Source organism: Pezoporus flaviventris, unplaced genomic scaffold (assembly GCF_033815535.1).
Source record: "Pezoporus flaviventris isolate CSIRO_AGI_PZ_B2104156 unplaced genomic scaffold, CSIRO_AGI_Pfla_v1 ptg000215l, whole genome shotgun sequence".
In the NCBI taxonomy this organism is placed as follows: Eukaryota; Metazoa; Chordata; class Aves; order Psittaciformes; family Psittacidae; genus Pezoporus; species Pezoporus flaviventris.
Window position 1 is genome coordinate 654,174 of NW_026892763.1, and position 18,401 is coordinate 672,574.

At 63.6% G+C, this 18,401-nt stretch overlaps 2 protein-coding genes across 2 annotated transcripts; both read left to right on the forward strand.

Moving 5' to 3' along the window:
* Positions 1 to 248: 248 nt before the first annotated feature.
* On the forward strand, positions 249 to 5,297 carry NEU3 (neuraminidase 3). The gene is given in 5 exon segments (XM_061442145.1): positions 249 to 353; positions 2,537 to 2,584; positions 2,689 to 2,928; positions 3,875 to 4,221; positions 4,223 to 5,297. Coding segments are annotated over 4 exon segments (1,689 nt in total). The 5' UTR covers positions 249 to 353; positions 2,537 to 2,557.
* Positions 5,298 to 7,713: 2,416 nt separating this feature from the next.
* P4HA3 (prolyl 4-hydroxylase subunit alpha 3) lies at positions 7,714 to 17,881 on the forward strand. Its single transcript, XM_061442133.1, is given in 18 exon segments — positions 7,714 to 7,811; positions 7,813 to 7,913; positions 10,920 to 11,062; positions 11,870 to 12,090; positions 13,748 to 13,856; positions 13,859 to 13,897; positions 13,987 to 14,037; positions 14,226 to 14,383; positions 14,467 to 14,643; positions 15,052 to 15,076; positions 15,079 to 15,115; positions 15,269 to 15,428; positions 16,126 to 16,204; positions 16,207 to 16,259; positions 16,776 to 16,844; positions 17,614 to 17,710; positions 17,809 to 17,834; positions 17,837 to 17,881. Coding segments are annotated over 18 exon segments (1,662 nt in total). The 5' UTR covers positions 7,714 to 7,739.
* The last annotated feature ends 520 nt before the right edge of the window (positions 17,882 to 18,401 follow it).

Here is an 18,401-nt window from a genome sequence, read left to right on the forward strand (position 1 = left end):
GGGTGATGAAGCCGCTCCTTGTCTCTGCTCGACCCCGGAGCTTCCCCATACAACCCCAGTGCGGCCGCTGCTCTGCCCGTTTGTCCCATCGCCGCCTCCCGTCCGCATCCCCGCCTCCTGTAACCGGGCCCTTGCCGAAGGACACGGGTTTGGGGTGGGTTTGGGTGCTTTTAGTCAATAAACGGCCCCAGGGGCGCTGGACGTGTCCCGGAGCATCCCCGGAGCGTTCCGCGGCTCAAGCCGGGGGGGGAGCCCCGTGAAGCGGCTCCAAAGCCAGCATCCACCCCCCCGGCACCGGGCAGGAAGGGGCGGGACGGGGCGGAGCGGCCACGGCGGAGCGGAGGCTGCGGCTGGTGAGGAGCGGGGGGACATGGGGGGGGTACGGGGGACATAGAGGGGTATAGGGGGTACAGGGGACATGGGGGGGTACAGGGGACTGGGGGGTAGAGGGGACATGGGGGGGTACGGGGGACATAGAGGGGGTATAGGGGGTACAGGGGATATGGGGAGGGTATATAGGGTACAGGGGACATGGGGGGGTACCGGGGGTACAGGGGACATGGGGGGGTACGGGGGACATAGAGGGGTATAGGGGGTACAGGGGATATGGGGAGGGTATATAGGGTACAGGGGACATGGGGGGGTACCGGGGGGTACAGGGGACATGGGGGGGTACGGGGGACATAGAGGGGTATAGGGGGTACAGGGGGATATGGGGAGGGTATATAGGGTACAGGGGACATGGGGGGGTACAGGGGGTAGAGGGGATATGGGGGGTGCAGGGGATATGGGGGGGTATAGGGGGTACAGGGGATATGGGAGAGTACAGGGGGTACAAGGGACATGGGGAGGTACAGGGGACATGGGGGGGTACAGGGGACATGGGGGGGTACGGGGGACATAGAGGGGTATAGGGGGGTACAGGGGACATGGGGAGGGTATATAGGGTACAGGGGAGATGGGGGGGTACAGGGGGACATAGAGGGGTATAGGGGGTACAAGGGATATGGGGAGGGTATATAGGGTACAGGGGACATGGGGGGGTACAGGGGGTAGAGGGGATATGGGGGGTGCAGGGGATATGGGGGGGTATAGGGGGTACAGGGGATATGGGAGAGTACAGGGGGGTACAAGGGACATGGGGAGGTACAGGGGGCATGGGGGGGTACAGGGTACATGGGGGATACAGGGGGCATGGGGGGGTACAGGGGACTGGGGGGGTACAGGGGGTACAAAGGACATGGGGGGGTACAGGGGACATGGGGGGGTACAGGGGACATAGAGGGGTATAGGGGGTACAGGGGATATGGGAAGGGTATGTAGGATACAGGGGACATGGGGGGGTACCGGGGGTACAGGGGATATGGGGGGGTATAGGGGGTACAAGGGACATGGGAGTGATCAGTGCATAGGGGGGTGTAGGGGAGCGGGGGGAATCGGTGTGTGCTAAAGCTGGGTTATGGGGTTTAGGGGGAAGAAAGTACGGGGGGGGGTGTCGGGATATGGGGGTGCACGGGGGGGGGTACTGGGAGGTTTGGGTCTGAGGGGGATTGGAGCATGAGGGATTTAGGGGTTCACAGGGGGGTGCATGGAGGAGTACGAAGGGGAAGGGGCCTCTGGGGGTGCAGGGGAGAGTTGGGCTGAGGGGTACAGGGGGGCCCGGGTGTTGGGGGGTATGAGGGGATCAGTGCATGTAGGGAGTCAGGCTATGGGGGTGCACGGGGGGGACATGGGGAGTCAGGCTGTGGGGGTGCAGGGGAAGGGTGCATGGGTGAGTCAGGCTATGGGGGTGCATGGGGGGGTACATGGATATGTATGGGATATAGGGGGGTACGGGATATAGGGGTGCAGGGTGGTAAATGGGTGAGTCAGGCAGGGGAAGGGTGGAATTGGGGGGTACAGTGAAATGGGGGGGGATGATGGGGAGATTGGTGCATATGAGGAGTTGGGCTGTAGGGGTGCACGGTGGGGAGTCGGGGGGGTACATGGGGGAGATGGGCTATGGGGGTACGTGGGGGGGTGGTCTGGGTATTGAGGATGGGGGGATCGTGCATGCAGGGGTGTGGGAGGGAGAGGACAGGGGGGTGCAGTGTGGGTGACCGGGTGACCCTCATGGGGTGATGCATGGTGAGAGGGGGTCCATGCATGCAGGGGTGGAGGGGATTTGGGTTGCAGTGACATGGGGGGGGGGAACCAGGAGGGAGGGGTGCATGAGGGGATTGGGACATTGGAGGTGCATGGGGGGATTGGGGGTGCATGAGGGGACTGGGATGTTGGGGGTGCATGGGGGGATTGGGGGTGCATGGAGGGATTGGGACATTGGGGCCACAGGGACTCCAGGCTGGGGACACTGGGGGATGCTAAAGGGGATGGGAATGGGGGTTCCTGCAGGTGGGCCATGGGTGCTGGGGTGGGGGGCAGTAGGGGAGCCCCACAGGGGCGCAGAGGGATGGGGAGGACAGCACTGTGTGACCCCACCGAGGGGCTTCACTCTCACCCCCCCCCCCTTCCACCTTCCACCCCACTCAGGGCCCAGTGAGGGCACCAGGGCATCACCATGTCCCAGCCCATCTCCTGCCCCAAGGTGAGCCCCATCCCCGCATCCCTGTCCTGGGGGACATCAGGGAGCCCCCCCGCCCCCCTTTTACCCTCATTTAACCCTTCACACCTCAACTTCCCGCACTGCAGGAGCAGGGGGATGCCGCGGAGACCCCCCCCAAGCCAGCACCATTGGGATCCCCCCTTCTCTTCCCTCGGGAGACGCTGTTCCGGCAGGCAGGCGGGGTCACCTACCGCATCCCGGCGCTGCTCTACATCCCATCGGCCGCCACGTTCCTGGCCTTCGCCGAGAAGCGTTCCTCAGCCAGGGATGAGGATGCCAAGTACCTGGTGCTGCGGCGGGGCCGGCGGCACGGCCCCTCGGTGCAGGTAAAACCAACCTGGGCTGCAGGAGCAAGTGGTGCTCTCCATCGCCGGGAGTGGTGGGTGGGGTTGGGGTGCATCCCATGGCTTGTATCCTGGGAATGCCCCATCGCTGGCAGGGTTCAAGGGCAGGTTGGACACAGGGGCTTGGAGCAAGCTGCTCTATGGAAGGGGTCCAGGCCCGTGGCAGGGGTTGGAGCTGGATGGGCTTTAAGGTCCTTTCCAAATCAACCATTCCAACCCCATGCAACACTCCAGGTTTGGGGAGTTGTGGCTGGAAAAGGAGCTGGGGGTGCTGATGGATGGAGCTGAACGTGAGCAGCTTGTGCCCAGGGAGCCCCCAGCATCCTGGCCTGGATCAGCACCAGGGCGGCAGCAGGGCCAGGGCAGGGATTGTGCCCCCTGCACTGGGCACTGGTGAGGCTGCACCTCGGATCCTGTGTTCAGTTCTGGGCCACTCACAACCAGAGAGACATTGAGGTGCTGGAGGGGGGCAGAGAAGGGCAGCGGAGCTGGTGCAGGGCCTGGAGCCCAAGTGTGATGGGGAAGGGCTGAGGGACCTGGGGGGTTCAGTGTGGAGAAGAGAAGGCTCAGGGGGGACCTGATGGCTCCCTACAAGTGCCTGAGAGGAGGATGGAGCCAGGAGGGGCTGGGCTCTGCTCCCAAGGAACAAGGGATGGGACAAGAGGAACCGGCCTCAAGCTGCACCAGGGCAGGTTTAGATGGAGCTGAGGAACAATTCCTGCCCCAGAGGGTGCTCAGGCATTGGAACAGGCTGCCCAGGGCAGGGCTGCAGGCACCGGCCCTGCAAGGGTTCACACCCCATGGAGACGAGGCCTCAGTGCCATGGGGCAGTGGTGGCCTTGGCACTGATGGGGAACGCTTGGACTTAAAGGGCTTTTCCAACCTGGGTGATTCCATGATTCTCTGTCCCCTCCTTTCCTTCCCGCAGTGGGGCCCGGTTCAGGACCTCTCCGCTCTGACCCTTCCCGGCCGCCGCACCATGAGCCCGTGTCCCCTCTACGACTCCAGGACCGGCACCACGTTCCTGTTCTGCATCTGCGTGGAGCGGGGCCGGTCGGAGCGGGGCCAGCTGTGGTGCGGCCGCAGCGCCGCCCGCCTCTGCTTCGCCACCAGCCCCGACGGCGGCCGCGCCTGGAGCCCGCTGCGGGACGTGACGGATGAGGCCATCGGCACGGACCTGTCCCGTTGGGCCACCTTCGCCGTGGGGCCGGGCCACGGCATCCAGCTGGATTCGGGGCGCTTGGTGGTGCCGGCGTACGCCTACTACATCCCACAGGCGCCTGTGCGGGCTGGTGCCGCTGCCCTGCTCCACGCGGCAGCATTCCCTGGTGTTTTACAGCGATGACGACGGTTGCCGCTGGCACAAAGGTGCCCTGCTCGGTGGCCGGCGCACGGGCGAGTGCCAAGTCGCCCAAATCCATGGGGATGATCCCGACGTTCCCGTGCTCTATTGCAGCGCTCGGGCGCCGCGCGGGTGCCGGGCCGTGGCGCTCAGCACCGACCTCGGGCTGCGCTTCCAGCCCCCGCTGCGGTGCCCGGTGCTGGCTGAGCCCCCACGGGGGTGCCAGGGCAGCGTCGTGAGCTTCCCCGCACCGCATCACACCGGCCCCGGCCCCGCGCCCGCCTGGCTGCTCTACTCCCATCCCATCGACCGGCACCGCCGCCGCGATCTGGGCCTCTACGTGAACCCCTCGCCGCTGGACCAGGACGGGTGGTGGCACCCATGGGTGCTGCGGGAGGGGCCGGCCGGGTACTCGGACCTGGCTGCGTGTCCCGGCGGGCTCTTTGGGTGCTTGTTTGAGTGCGGTGCTGAGAGCGCCTGGGAGGAAATCGCCTTCTGCCTCTTCAGCCTGGGCACATGGAGCCGCGGCGAGCGGAGCAGCGGTGCCTCCTTGAACGGAGCCGGCTCACAGGGGCAGCATTCCCGAGCGCTGGATCCCGGGAGCAGCGGTGCCTCCCTTACGGAGCCGGCTCTCAGGGGCAGCATTCCCGAGCGCTGGATCCCGGCAGCAGCGGTGCCTCCTGAACGGAGCCGGCTCTCAGGGGCAGCATTCCCGAGCGCTGGATCCCGGGAGCAGCGGTGCCTCCTGAACGGAGCCGGCTCTCAGGGGCAGCATTCCCGAGCGCTGGATCCCGGGAGCAGCGGTGCCTCCCGAACGGAGCCGGCTCTCAGGGGCAGCATTCCCGAGCGCTGGATCCCGGCAGCAGCGGTGCCTCCCTTACGGAGCCGGCTCTCAGGGGCAGCATTCCCGAGCGCTGGATCCCGGCAGCAGCGGTGCCTCCCGAACGGAGCCGGCTCTCAGGGGCAGCATTCCCGAGCGCTGGATCCCGGCAGCAGCGGTGCCTCCTGAACGGAGCCGGCTCTCAGGGGCAGCATTCCCGAGCGCTGGATCCCGGGAGCAGCGGTGCCTCCCTTACGGAGCCGGCTCTCAGGGGCAGCATTCCCGAGCGCTGGATCCCGGGAGCAGCGGTGCCTCCCTTACGGAGCCGGCTCTCAGGGGCAGCATTCCCGAGCGCTGGATCCCGGGAGCAGCGGTGCCTCCCTTACGGAGCCGGCTCTCAGGGGCAGCATTCCCGAGCGCTGGATCCCGGAGCGCCGCGGGGCCGGGGCCTCACCGGACACTTGGGATGCGCAGCATCGGGGAGCTTTTACCTCGTTACTAGTGAACGTTTGGCTTTTTAATCACCCAGCAAAGAGATGGGGGGGGGGGGGGGGGTGTCAAGGGGATGCCTGGCTCCGGGAATGCTGCTGCTTCATCAGGAATCCGGAGTTTTCCCCTGGGAGCAGGAAAAAGGCTGAAGGTGCCACCAAGAGCAGGCGGTTCCCTGGGGGAAGATGCCCGGAAGTGGTGGTTCTGTTGGAAATATCTCAATTCCCGTGTCCTTCCCGTGTGGCAGGGGGAGAATTCCCGGTTTTTACCGTTTTTAATCCCGTCCTATTCACTTTCCTTGTTCAGGCTGAGCTTTGTCCTGTATTCCCATGGGAAAAGCGCTCAGATCTCTCTGGGGTGGTTTGTTCTGCTCCATAGGGACACGCTGTGGCATCCCAATGGTGACAGCGACCTCATGCCTCTGTGTTGCTGCCAAATAAAATCCTTCCCAAAGGGGTGAATCCAGCCAATATTGGGAAAATCCAATGGGATTTGACCCCGCTGGGGAAGGATGGGGATGCCCCCGAGCATCACCGCCTCCCGCCCCATCCCAGCGCTGCTGTTTGGACACCCAGCACAGGGGACATGGAGGGGACCCATGGGAAGGCAGGAAAGGGGTGGGAAGGGGGATGGATCAAGGAAAGTTGTGGGATTTGGGGACTTCTTGGGATGGGGAAGGAGGTTTGAGGGGGGGAGTGATGGAGGACTGAGGGACATGGGTGAGTTCTGGGGGTGTGGGATACGGTGGAGTGATGGGGACGTGGAGTCCAAGCCAGGATGGGGACAGGCAGGAAGGGAGAGGTGAGTGAGGACAGGCAGGGTGGAGGCAGGATGGGATGGGGACAGGAGCAGGCAAGACAGGGACAGGCAAGATGGGGACAGGGACAGGCAGGAGGAGTCCGAGGTAGGATGGGGACAGGCAGGATGGGGAGAGGAAGGACTGGGACAGGCAGCAGGGGATGGGCAGAATAGGGACAACGGGAGGGTTCAGGCAGGATGAGCTTGGGCAGGATGGAGACAGAAGGGGATGGGGGGACAGGGACGGGCAGAATGGGTCCAAAGCAGGATGGGGACAGGCAAGAAGGGACAGGATGGGATGGGGACGGGGACAGGCAGCGAGCAGGAGGAGTCCAAGGTGGGAGAGGCAAAAGGGGACAGGCAGAATGGAGACAGGGATGGGCAGCGTAGGGACAGTCAGGATGAGTCCCGAGGCAGGAGGGGGCAGCATGGGGACAGTCAGGAGGGGGACAGGGTGGGATAGGGTCAGGGACACTCAGGATGGGATGGGGACAGGGGTGGGCAGGATGGGATGGAGAGGGGTAGGCAGGATGAGTCCGAGGCAGAAGGGGGCAGGATGGAATAGGGTCAGGGATGCTCGGGATGGAGGCAGGATGGGATGGGAGCAGTCAGGATGGGGACAGTCAGGAGGGGCAGGATGGAATAGAGTCAGGGACGTTCGGGATGAAGGCAGGATGGGATGGGAGCAGTCGGGATGGGGACAGTCAGGAGGGGGCAGGAGGAATAGAGTCAGGGATGCTCGGGATGGAGGCAGGATGGAACGGGAGCAGTCGGCATGGGGACAGTGAGGAGGGGGCAGGATGGAATAGAGTCAGGGACGTCGGGATGGAGGCAGGATGGGATGGGAGCAGTCAGGATGGGGACAGGGATGGGCAGGAGGGGGCAGGATGGAATAGAGTCAGGGACGTTCGGGATGAAGGCAGGATGGGATGGGAGCAGTCAGGATGGGAACAGGGACGGGCAGGATGGGATGGGGACAGTGAGGAGGGGGCAGGATGGAATAGGATCAGGGACGTTCGGGATGGAGGCAGGATGGGATGGGAGCAGTCGGGATGGGGACAGTGAGGAGGGAGCAGGATGGAATAGGATCAGGGACGTTCCGGATGGAGGCAGGATGGGATGGGAGCAGTCGGATGGGAACAGGGACGGGCAGGATGGGATGGGGACAGTGAGGAGGGGGCAGGACGGGATGGGGACCGACAGTCCGGATGGGAGCCATCAGCCCCCTCCCACCGCAGCCAGCGTGGCGGATCCGGGGCACCCCCCATTACCCTCCCCTTTACCCCCATTTCCCACCCCCGGGGCGGAGCCTTCCCGCTCCCCCGAGCGGTGGCTGCGGGGCCGATGCGGGCGCTGGGGCTCGGGGTGCTGCTGGCGCTGCTGCCGCCGCCCGCTCCGGCAGAGACCTTCAGCGCCCATGAGGAGCGTGCGGGCGGCGATGGGCGCCGAGGGCCGCCTGCTCCGCCGGCTCCGCGCCTACCTGCGGGAGGAGAGCGCCCGCCTGCGCCGCCTGACCAGGTACCGGCACCTGGGGAGCATCCCTGGGTCCCCCAACCCCGGGTGGGTGCACGGGGAGCATCCCTGTACGGTCCTGATCCCCGCTGGGTGCACAGGGAGCATCCCCGTGTAGTCCTGATCCCCACTGGGTGCGATGGGAGCATCCCTGTACAGTCCTGATCCCCGCTGGGTGCGATGGGAGCATCCCCTGTACGGTCCTGATCCCCACTGGGTGCACGGGGAGCATCCCCGTGTAGTCCTGATCCCCACTGGGTGCGATGGGAGCATCCCTGTGCGGTCCTGATCCCCAGTGGGTGCGATGGGAGCATCCCTGTACGGTCCTGATCCCCACTGGGTGCGATGGGAGCATCCCTGTACGGTCCTGATCCCCGCTGGGTGCGATGGGAGCATCCCTGTACGGTCCTGATCCCCGCTGGGTGCGATGGGAGCATCCCTGTACGGTCCTGATCCCCGCTGGGTGCGATGGGAGCATCCCTGTACGGTCCTGATCCCCACTGGGTGCACGGGGAGCATCCCTGTACGGTCCTGATCCCCGCTGGGTGCGATGGGAGCATCCCTGTACGGTCCTGATCCCGCTGGGTGCACGGGGAGCATCCCTGTACGGTCCTGATCCCCGCTGGGTGCACGGGGAGCATCCCTGTACGGTCCTGATCCCCACTGGGTGCGATGGGAGCATCCCTGTATGGTCCTGATCCTGTCTGGGTGCGATGGGAGCATCCCTGTACGGTCCTGATCCCCACTGGGTGCGATGGGAGCATCCCTGTACGGTCCTGATCCCCACTGGGTGCGATGGGAGCATCCCTGTGTAGCCCTGATCCCCGCTGGGTGCCATGGGAGCATCCCTGTACGGTCCTGATCCCCACTGGGTGCGATGGGAGCATCCCTGTACGGTCCTGATCCCCGCTGGGTGCCATGGGAGCATCCCTGTGTGGCCCTGATCCCCAGTGGGTGCGATGGGAGCATCCCTGTGTGGTCCTGATCCCCACTGGGTGCACAGGGAGCATCCCTGTACGGTCCTGATCCCCGCTAGGTGCGATGGGAGCATCCCTGTACGGTCCTGATCCCCACTGGGTGCACAGGGAGCATCCCTGTACGGTCCTGATCCCCGCTGGGTGCGATGGGAGCATCCCTGTAGGGTCCTGATCCCCGCTGGGTGCACGGGGACCATCCCTATACGGTCCTGATCCCCACTGGGTGCGATGGGAGCATCCCTGTACGGTCCTGATCCCCACTGGGTGCGATGGGAGCATCCCTGTGTGGGCCTGATCCCCGCTGGGTGCATGGGGAGCATCCCTGTGCGGTCCTGATCCCCACTGGGTGCGATGGGAGCATCCCTGTACGGTCCTGATCCCCACTGGGTGCGATGGGAGCATCCCTGTACGGTCCTGATCCCCACTGGGTGCGATGGGAGCATCCCTGTGTGGCCCTGATCCCCGCTGGGTGCCATGGGAGCATCCCTGTACGGTCCTGATCCCCACTGGGTGCCATGGGAGCATCCTGTGTGGCCCTGATCCCCGCTGGGTGCCATGGGAGCATCCCTGTACGGTCCTGATCCCCACTGGGTGCACGGGGAGCATCCCTGTACGTCCTGATCCCCGCTGGGTGCCATGGGAGCATCCCTGTGTGGCCCTGATCCCCAGTGGGTGCGATGGGAGCATCCCTGTATGGTCCTGATCCCCACTGGGTGCGATGGGAGCATCCCTGTACGGTCCTGATCCCTGCTGGGTGCGATGGGAGCATCCCTGTGTGGCCCTGATCCCCGCTGGGTGCCATGGGAGCATCCCTGTACGGTCCTGATCCCCACTGGGTGCCATGGGAGCATCCCTGTGTGGCCCTGATCCCCGCTGGGTGCCATGGGAGCATCCCTGTACGGTCCTGATCCCCACTGGGTGCACGGGGAGCATCCCTGTACGGTCCTGATCCCCGCTGGGTGCCATGGGAGCATCCCTGTGTGGCCCTGATCCCCAGTGGGTGCGATGGGAGCATCCCTGTATGGTCCTGATCCCCACTGGGTGCGATGGGAGCATCCCTGTACGGTCCTGATCCCTGCTGGGTGCGATGGGGAGCATCCCTGTGTGGCCCTGATCCCCAGTGGGTGCGATGGGAGCATCCCTGTATGGTCCTGATCCCCACTGGGGTGCGATGGGAGCATCCCTGTGTGGGCCTGATCCCCGCTGGGTGCATGGGGAGCATCCCTGTGCGGTCCTGATCCCCACTGGGTGCACAGGGAGCATCCCTGTACAGTCCTGATCCTGTCTGGGTGCACAGGGAGCATCCCTGGGTCCCCCCCATCCCCACCGGGTGCGCTGGGACCATCTCAGTGTCCTCCTAACACAAGGGTGGGTGTGCTGGGAGCATCCCTGTATCCCCCCAGTCCCAATGGTGGGTGCTGCCTGGCAAGAGGGGTTTAACCCAGCTCAGACCCCTCCCACGCAGCACCCAATAAATAGGGGATGTGGGTGCCCACGTATCCCCACCTTGGCGGATGTGATCATAGGATCATGGGATGGTTTGGGTTCGGGTTGGATTGGGCAAGACCTTAAAGCTCCTCCAGCTCCAACCCCTGCCACGGGCAGGGACCCCTTCCACTGGAGCAGCTTGCTCCAAGCCCCTGTGTCCAACCTGGCCTTGGCTGGGGTGACCCCACATAGGGTGTGGGTGGATGGGGAAAGCTGCCTGCGCCCCCCTGGCTATGTCCAAGCTGTGGAATGCGATCACCCCACGCCTTGGCTGAGGAGCAGGGATGTGGCCATGGCCCGGGACATCCCCATGTCCCCACTAGGGATGGGGCTGACAAAGCAGATGGGGTCTCCTCCCCTCCGGCATGCTCACAGTGTGGATGCTGTGTGTCTGCCCATGGCAGGGGTCGGAACCAGATGGGCTCCAAAGGTCCCTTCCAGCCCAAACCATCCCATGATCCTATGGAGTTTCCCAGCTATGGCGGGGCTCAGACCCCATTCCCTGCCCCGGAGCATCACTCGCAGTCACCCAATGGGTGCCTTGTAGGTTCTATGAGAAGGTCCAGGCGCTGCACCAGGACCCGCAGGCCTCGGTGGACAACCCCTTGCTGGCCTTCGGCCTCATCAAGCGCCTCTACTCCGACTGGCCCAATGTCATCTACAGCGATGAGGCCACCGAGAACACCCAGGGTATGGGGGGAGGCTTCAGTGTGGGTCCCCTCTGTCCCCTGGGGAGAGCCAGGAGGTGGTGGGGAGTGGTGGGGAGTGGATGGAGGAGCAGGGGAAGGGATGGAGGAGCAGGGCAAGGGATGGAGGAGCAGGGGAAGGGGTGGAGGAGCAGGGGAAGGGATGGAGGAGCAGGGGAAGGGATGGAGGAGCAGGGGAAGGGGTGGAGGAGCAGGGGAAGGGATGGAGGAGCAGGGGAAGGGATGGAGGAGCAGGGGAAGGGATGGAGGAGCAGGGGAAGGGATGGAGGAGCAGGGGAAGGGATGGAGGAGCAGGGTAAGGGATGGAGGAGCAGGGTAAAGGGATGGAGGAGCAGGGGAAGGGGTGGAGGAGCAGGGCAAGGGATGGAGGAGCAGGGGAAGGGATGGAGGAGCAGGGTAAGGGATGGAGGAGCAGGGGAAGGGATGGAGGAGCAGAGGAAGGGATGGAGGAGCAGGGGAAGGGATGGAGGAGCAGAGGAAGGGATGGAGGAGCAGGGGAAGGGATGGAGGAGCAGGGGAAGGGATGGAGGAGCAGGGGAAGGGATGGAGGAGCAGGGGAAGGGATGGAGGAGCAGGGGAAGGGATGGAGGAGCAGGGGAAGGGATGGAGGAGCAGGGCAAGGGATGGAGGAGCAGGGGAAGGGATGGAGGAGCAGGGCAAGGGATGGAGGAGCAGGGGAAGGGATGGAGGAGCAGGATGCAGACCCCCAGGGATGAAGCAGCACCCATAAGGTCGATCCCCCCCCCCCATCCCCTCCCTCACGCCCCCCGCACCCGTTCCCTGCCCGCAGAGCTCCACGCTGGCTTCCAGGAGGTGGAGCAGGAGCTGCCGGGCGCCGAGGACCTGGACGGGGCGGCGCGGGCGCTGATGCGGCTGCAGGACGTGTACGGGCTCAGCGTCAAGGGCTTGGCCAACGGCGTCTTCCAGCGCGCCGGGGCCGCCCGCCCGCCCCTCTACAGCCCCCGCCGGCTCGTGGCCCTCTCCGCCGACGACTGCTTCCATGTGGGAAAGGTGAGGGATTGCTCCACGGCCGCAGGTTTTCCATCCCGGAATGGCGCTTCCATAGGGACGGGTGCGGGGGGGAGCCTCGGGGGCAGCTCCCCGGAGAGGATGGGGGAATAAGGGGGCTTCTCCTTGGTTCATGGCGTGGGGAGGGAAGAGCTGGGCCGGTGGCCCCAGGGAGAGCTCCTGGCCCCGCGTCCTGGCTGGAGCTGGGATCAGCTCGAAGCCAGCGGTGAAAGTGGGTCCATGAATGCCAGGGGTGGGATCTGGGGGATCTCATCCAGGCTTCTGTTGAGGGCAGAGTCCTCTGAGTGTCACTGCAGAGCTGGGATGGAGGGGCAGTGTGGGGTGGGATGGGATGGGATGGGATGGGATGGGATGGGATGGGATGAGATGGGAAGGGATGGGATGGGATGGGATGGGATGGGATGGGATGGGATGGGAAGGGATGGGATGGGATGGGATGGGATGAGATGGGATGGGATGGGATGGGAAGGGATGGGATGGGATGGGATGAGATGGGATGAGATGGGATGGGAAGGGATGAGATGGGATGGGATGGGATGGGAAGGGATGAGATGGGATGGGATGGGATGGGATGGGATGGGATGGGAAGGGATGGGATGGGATGGGATGGGATGGGATGGGAAGGGATGGGATGGGATGGGATGGGATGGGATGGGATGGGATGGGATGGGATGAGATGGGATGAGATGGGAAGGGATGGGATGGGAAGGGATGGGATGGGATGGGATGGGATGGGATGGGATGAGATGAGATGGGAAGGGATGGGAAGGGATGGGAAGGGATGGGATGGGAAGGGATGGGAAGGGATGGGAAGGGATGGGATGGGAAGGGATGAGATGGGATGAGATGGGATGAGATGGGAAGGGATGGGAAGGGATGGGAAGGGATGGGATGGGATAGGATGGGAAGGGATGAGATAGGATGGGATGGGATGGGATGGGAAGGGATGGAGGTGGAGGTGCAGATGGAGGCGGAGGCTGAGATGGGGATGGAAATGGGGATGGAGCGTGGATCCAGGGGATGGGACAGGAAAGGAAGGGAATGGCATGGGAGGAATGGGGTTGGGAATAAGAAAGCAACAGGATGCAGTGGGACAAGATGAGTAGGAATTGCGATTGGAGGGCAGGACATGGCATGGGGATGGGATTGAATGGGATGGGATGGGGTTAGACAGGGTAGGCACAGGATGGGAAGGGGTTAGAGGTGGGATTGGAATGAAGATGGAGATTAGGATAGGATGAAGTGATGGGATGAGGATGGGAGTGGGGATGTGATGGGATCGGATGGTACAGGATTGGATGGGATGGGATGGGATGGGATGGGATAGGATGGGAACAGGACGGGATGGGATGCGAAGGAAAAGGATGAGATGGGACGGGACGGGATGAGGATGGTGCAGGAGGGGATGGGTGGGATGGGATGGGGACAGGATGGGATGAGATGGGAAGGGATGGTAGGAGGATGGTGCAAGGAGAGGATGGGGTGGGATGGGATGGGATAGGATGGGAACAGGATGGGACAGGATGGGTGGAATGGGAAGGAAAAGGATGAGATGGGACGGGACGGGATGAGGATGGTGCAGGAGGGATGGAGTGGGATGGGAAGGGATGGGGACAGCTGCAGGTGCTCTGCCTCGCAGGTGGCCTATGACACGGGTGACTATTACCACTCCATCGCGTGGCTGGAGGAGGCCGTCGGCCTCTTCCGCCTCTCCTACGGCAGCTGGAACCCGGAGGACCGGAGCAGCCTGGAGATGCTCTGGACCATCTCGCCTTCTTCCTACTTCATGGTACGGCCACGAGCCCCATCCCCATCCCCGTGGTGCCCAATAGAGCCAAGCCGTGGGGTGCTGATGGGCTCTTCACACCCCCAATCCAGGCTGAAACGTCTCCCATGCCTTGAGCCTCTCCAGGGAGTTTCTCCATTATGGTACGTGGGGCAACCTCGGATGTGGCAAGAGGAGGGGAGAGGTTTTGGGCTGTCCCCATCACCTCTGCAAGGCACCAGCCTCCTTCACCCCATTCTTGTCCCAGTATGGGATAGCTCCCCTGGGATCGATGCCAGGGAAGGGAGGTGATGGGGACGCGGCCTTTGGGGTGACTCCTCCTCTCCAACAGACCCCAGTAACCCCAGGGTGTTGAGGAACGTGGTCAAGTACGAGGAGCTGCTGGAGAAGGGGACAGGGAGAAGCGCTGAGCCCCTGCGACGTCCCAATGGCACCCACCTACAGAGCCGGGATGCCTACGAGGAGCTGTGCCAGCGCCCACGGGGGCAGGTGGGGATGGCAAAGGGGTCCCATGGTCCCCACCCCACCACTGTCCCCCCCTCTCACAACCTCCTTGGTCTCCTCTCTCCCAGTCAGCCCCGGAGCATCTCCCACACCTCGTCTGCTCCTATGAGACCAATGGCAGCCCCTTCCTCCTGCTCCAGCCTGCCAAGAAGGAGATGGTCCAGACCCAGCCCTACGTGGCTTTGTACCACGATTTCATCAGTGATGCCGAGGCTGAGACCATCAAGAGGTTGGCCGGGCCTTGGGTGAGCTGTCCCCATCCCCAGGGATGGCTTTGACCTCAAGGAGGGTGCCCCAGGAGCTGGTGGTGCAGGGGTACCAACCTGGGCATGCAGAGACAGGAGGGGGTTAAGCCATGGCTTAGCCAAAAGCCTTCAGCAGCCAGCCCAAGGGTGGGATGAGCCCAGTTTGGCTCCTTCTGAGCCTGCCCCAAAGGAGAAACCAGGTCCACGCATGCACCTAAACCACTTCCCAGCCACGCTTGACGTGGTGGCATCCAACCCTACTGCTGTCACCGCTTCCATCACCCCGGTGGGACACATCGGGGCCGGGACGTGCTGGCATAAACCCACCAGCTGGACCCCAACCGGGGTCCCTGCTTGGTGGTGGGGTCCCCACCTGCAGCACCATCCCCTCCACCGTGTGCCCCCCAGCTGCAGAGGTCCGTGGTCGCCTCTGGGAGAAGCAGCAGAAAGCTGAGTACCGGATAAGCAAGAGGTAGGAGCCATCGCATCCCTTGCCCTATGGCCAACGGGACCATCGCGGCCCCATTGCCACCACCAAGGTGACAGTGAAGCCACCCCGGGGAGACCCCTCCACACCCCACAGCGAGGGTGACAGCAGCCATGGGTGGGTTGGGTGCTCCTGCAGTGCCTGGCTGAAGGACACGGCCGACCCGGTGGTGCGGGCGCTGGAGCAGCGCATCGGGGCCGTCACCGGCCTGGACCTGAGGCCGCCCTATGCCGAGTACCTGCAGGTGGTCAATTATGGGCTGGGAGGCCACTACGAGCCACACTTCGACCACGCCACGGTCAGGGAGATGCCTGGGGGCTGCATGGGGTGGTCCATGGGGTGATGCTCTGGGTGGTTCCTGTGGTGCCCTTTGGGATGGTCCTTGGGGTGCTCCTGGGATGGTTCCGCCTTTGGGGTGGTCCGTGGGGTAGCTGCTGTGGTGCTCTTGGGATGGTCCCTGGGATGTTCCTGGAGGGTGGATCCATGGGGTGGTCCCTGGGGTGGCTCCTGGGGTGCTCTTGGGATGGTCCTTGTGGTGCTCCTGGGATGGTTCTTGGGATGATCCATGGGGTGGTCCAGGGATGCTCCTGGAGGTGGATCCATGGGGTGGGTGCCCCGGGATGGTTCTTGGGATGATCCATGGGGTGGTCCAGGGGATGCTCCTGGAGGTGGATCCATGGGGTGGTGCTCCTGGGATGGTTCTTGGGATGATCCATGGGGTGGTCCAGGGGATGCTCCTGGAGGTGGATCCTGGGGTGGTGCCCAAGGGAGGTCCCTGAGGGTGAACATCCCATAGTGATCCCTGGGATGTTCCCTGAGATATTGCTGGAGGTGGACCTTGGGATGGTCCTGGGAGGGGATGGGATAGGAGGGCTGTGGGGTGGTGATCCCTGGGTTGGTGCCTGGGATATTCCTGGGAAAGGAGGGAGGAAGAGGGAAGGAAGAAGGAAGGGAGAGGGAGGGATTCCCATGGGTAGTGCCTGAGGTGCCTCCAGGCCAAGCCGCATCCATACGGGACTGCCCATTCCCATGGGAATGACCAGGCCACATCCTCCCTCCCGGGGCAGTCGAGGAAGAGCCCCTTTACAGGATGAAGTCAGGCAACAGGATCGCCACGGTCATGATCTACGTGAGTCCTCCCCCCCTCACCGCTGCCCGTGGTCCTCAGTGGGGTTCAGAGTGAACAGGGTTTGAGGTGGGGGAGGACAGCCCTCCATCAGGGATGGGCCTATAGGGATGCTGGGGAGGGACCCTTCATCAGGGACTGCAGTGATAGGACAAGGGGTGATGGGTTCAGACTTAAACAGAGGAGATTTAGGTTGGAGATAAGGCAGAAGCTCTTCCCTGTGAGGGTGCTGAGGCACTGGAATGGGTTGCCCAAGGAAGTTGTGAATGCTCCATCCCTGGCAGTGTTCAAGGCCAGGTTGGACAGAGCCTTGGGTGCCGTGGTTTAGTGTGAGGTGTCCCTGAGGGGGTTGGAACTGGATGCTCTTGAGGTCCTTTCCAACCCAAACTACCCTAGGACTCTATGGGCTCTCCCATGAGGTCTGCACCTTGTGCCGTGCATGGGGGGGGGAATGAGGCTGGGGACCACGGGATGGCCCGGGGAAGGGAAGGGCCATGCTCCTGTCTCCTTCTCCCCCAGCTGAGCGCAGTGGAAGCCGGCGGCTCCACCGCCTTCATCGCCGCGAACATCAGCGTCCCCGTGGTCAAGGTGAGGGGGAGCCCCAGCTTTGGGGGCTCCCATTTGTGATGGGGGAAGCCCCAAATCCCTTTTTTGGGGGGATGCCGGCGCTGTTCTGGGTGGCAAACCCCAATTCCAGGGATCCTGGTCATGGTTTGGGGGGTCAAACCCCCCAATCCTAGCGCTCCCAACTGTGTTTTGGCAATGCCAAGGTCCCCTTTTGGGGATCCCAGCTCTGTTTTAGGGTGGCCAAGCCTCAAGCTCAGACCTCCCAGCTCTGTTTTAGGGATTTCCCACCCCAGCACCTCCGGTCCTGGCTCTATTTTGGGTTCTAACCCCCAGTTTTAGGGATCCTGGTGCTGTTTTAGGGGTTCCAACCCAGTTCTGGGCCTCCCATCTCTGTTTCGGGAGGCAACCCCCCAATCACAGCGCTCCCAGCTCTGTTCTGGGGTTTCAACCCCAGTTTGAGCCTCGAGGGCTCTATTTTGTGGTTCCAACCCCAATTCTGGGCCTTGCAGCTCTGTTTTGGGGGTTCCAAGCCCCAGTTCTGGAGCTCCTGGCTCTATTTTGGGGTACCAAACCCCAATCCTGGTGCTCAAGGCTCTGTTTTGGGGTGGAAACCCTGAGTTTTGGGACTCCTGGCTCTATTTTCGGGCACCAAACCCCAATCCTGGTGCTCAAGGCTCTGTTTTGGGGTGGAAACCCTGATTTTGGGACTCCTGGCTCAATTTTGGGGTCTCCAACCCCAATCCTGGTGCTCACGGCCCCATTCCGGGTCCATTCCCTCTGTATCCGGCAGAACGCGGCTCTCTTCTGGTGGAACCTGCATCGGAACGGGGCCGGGGCCGGGGCCACGCTGCACGCTGCCTGCCCCGTGCTGGCCGGGGACAAGTGGGGTGAGGCAATGGGGTGACACCGGGATGGGACCCAGGGAAAACCTGGATAATGGGGAAAACCAGGGGCAGACGGGGGTCCTTGTCCTTGTCCCTTCCAGTGGCCAATAAATGGATCCATGAGTACGGGGCAGGAATTCCGGGCGGCCGTGCAGCACGGACCCACAGGAATGAGGCCACCGTGGGCTCATGGATGTGGCACCCATGGGTGCACCCAAAGGGGTGGCAGCGCTGTTGGGTGCTCTTGGGGGTGGTGGCACCGATGAAGTGTGGCTAAAACGGGTGGAAATAAAGACAAAAGACAACAAATGGAGCCTGGAGGAATATTCCGGTGGGGTATCCCATAGGATGATGGGGGTTATGTGTCTGTGTCCCCCCCCCCTCACCTGAATCCAGCCTGGATCCTAAATGCATCCTCAAGCTCCTTCATCCAGATGGATAGGGTTAACAGGGCTGGCAGTGCCTCGGGTAGGCTTCAGAGTGACCGAGGTGACCATAGGGAACCAGAGCAAAGGGGCTTCACCCTCCTTCCTCCCCCAGCCCCACTGCGGTGCCTGGGGCTGAGTGTGCAGCCCCACATTCCGCATCCATCCCAACAGCAGCCCGGGGGCCCTGCATCCCCAAAAGGGGCTGGGATTTCTCCTTCACAAGGCAGCAGCTGTAAGGGGGGACGTGGGGCCAGGGCACTGAAGGC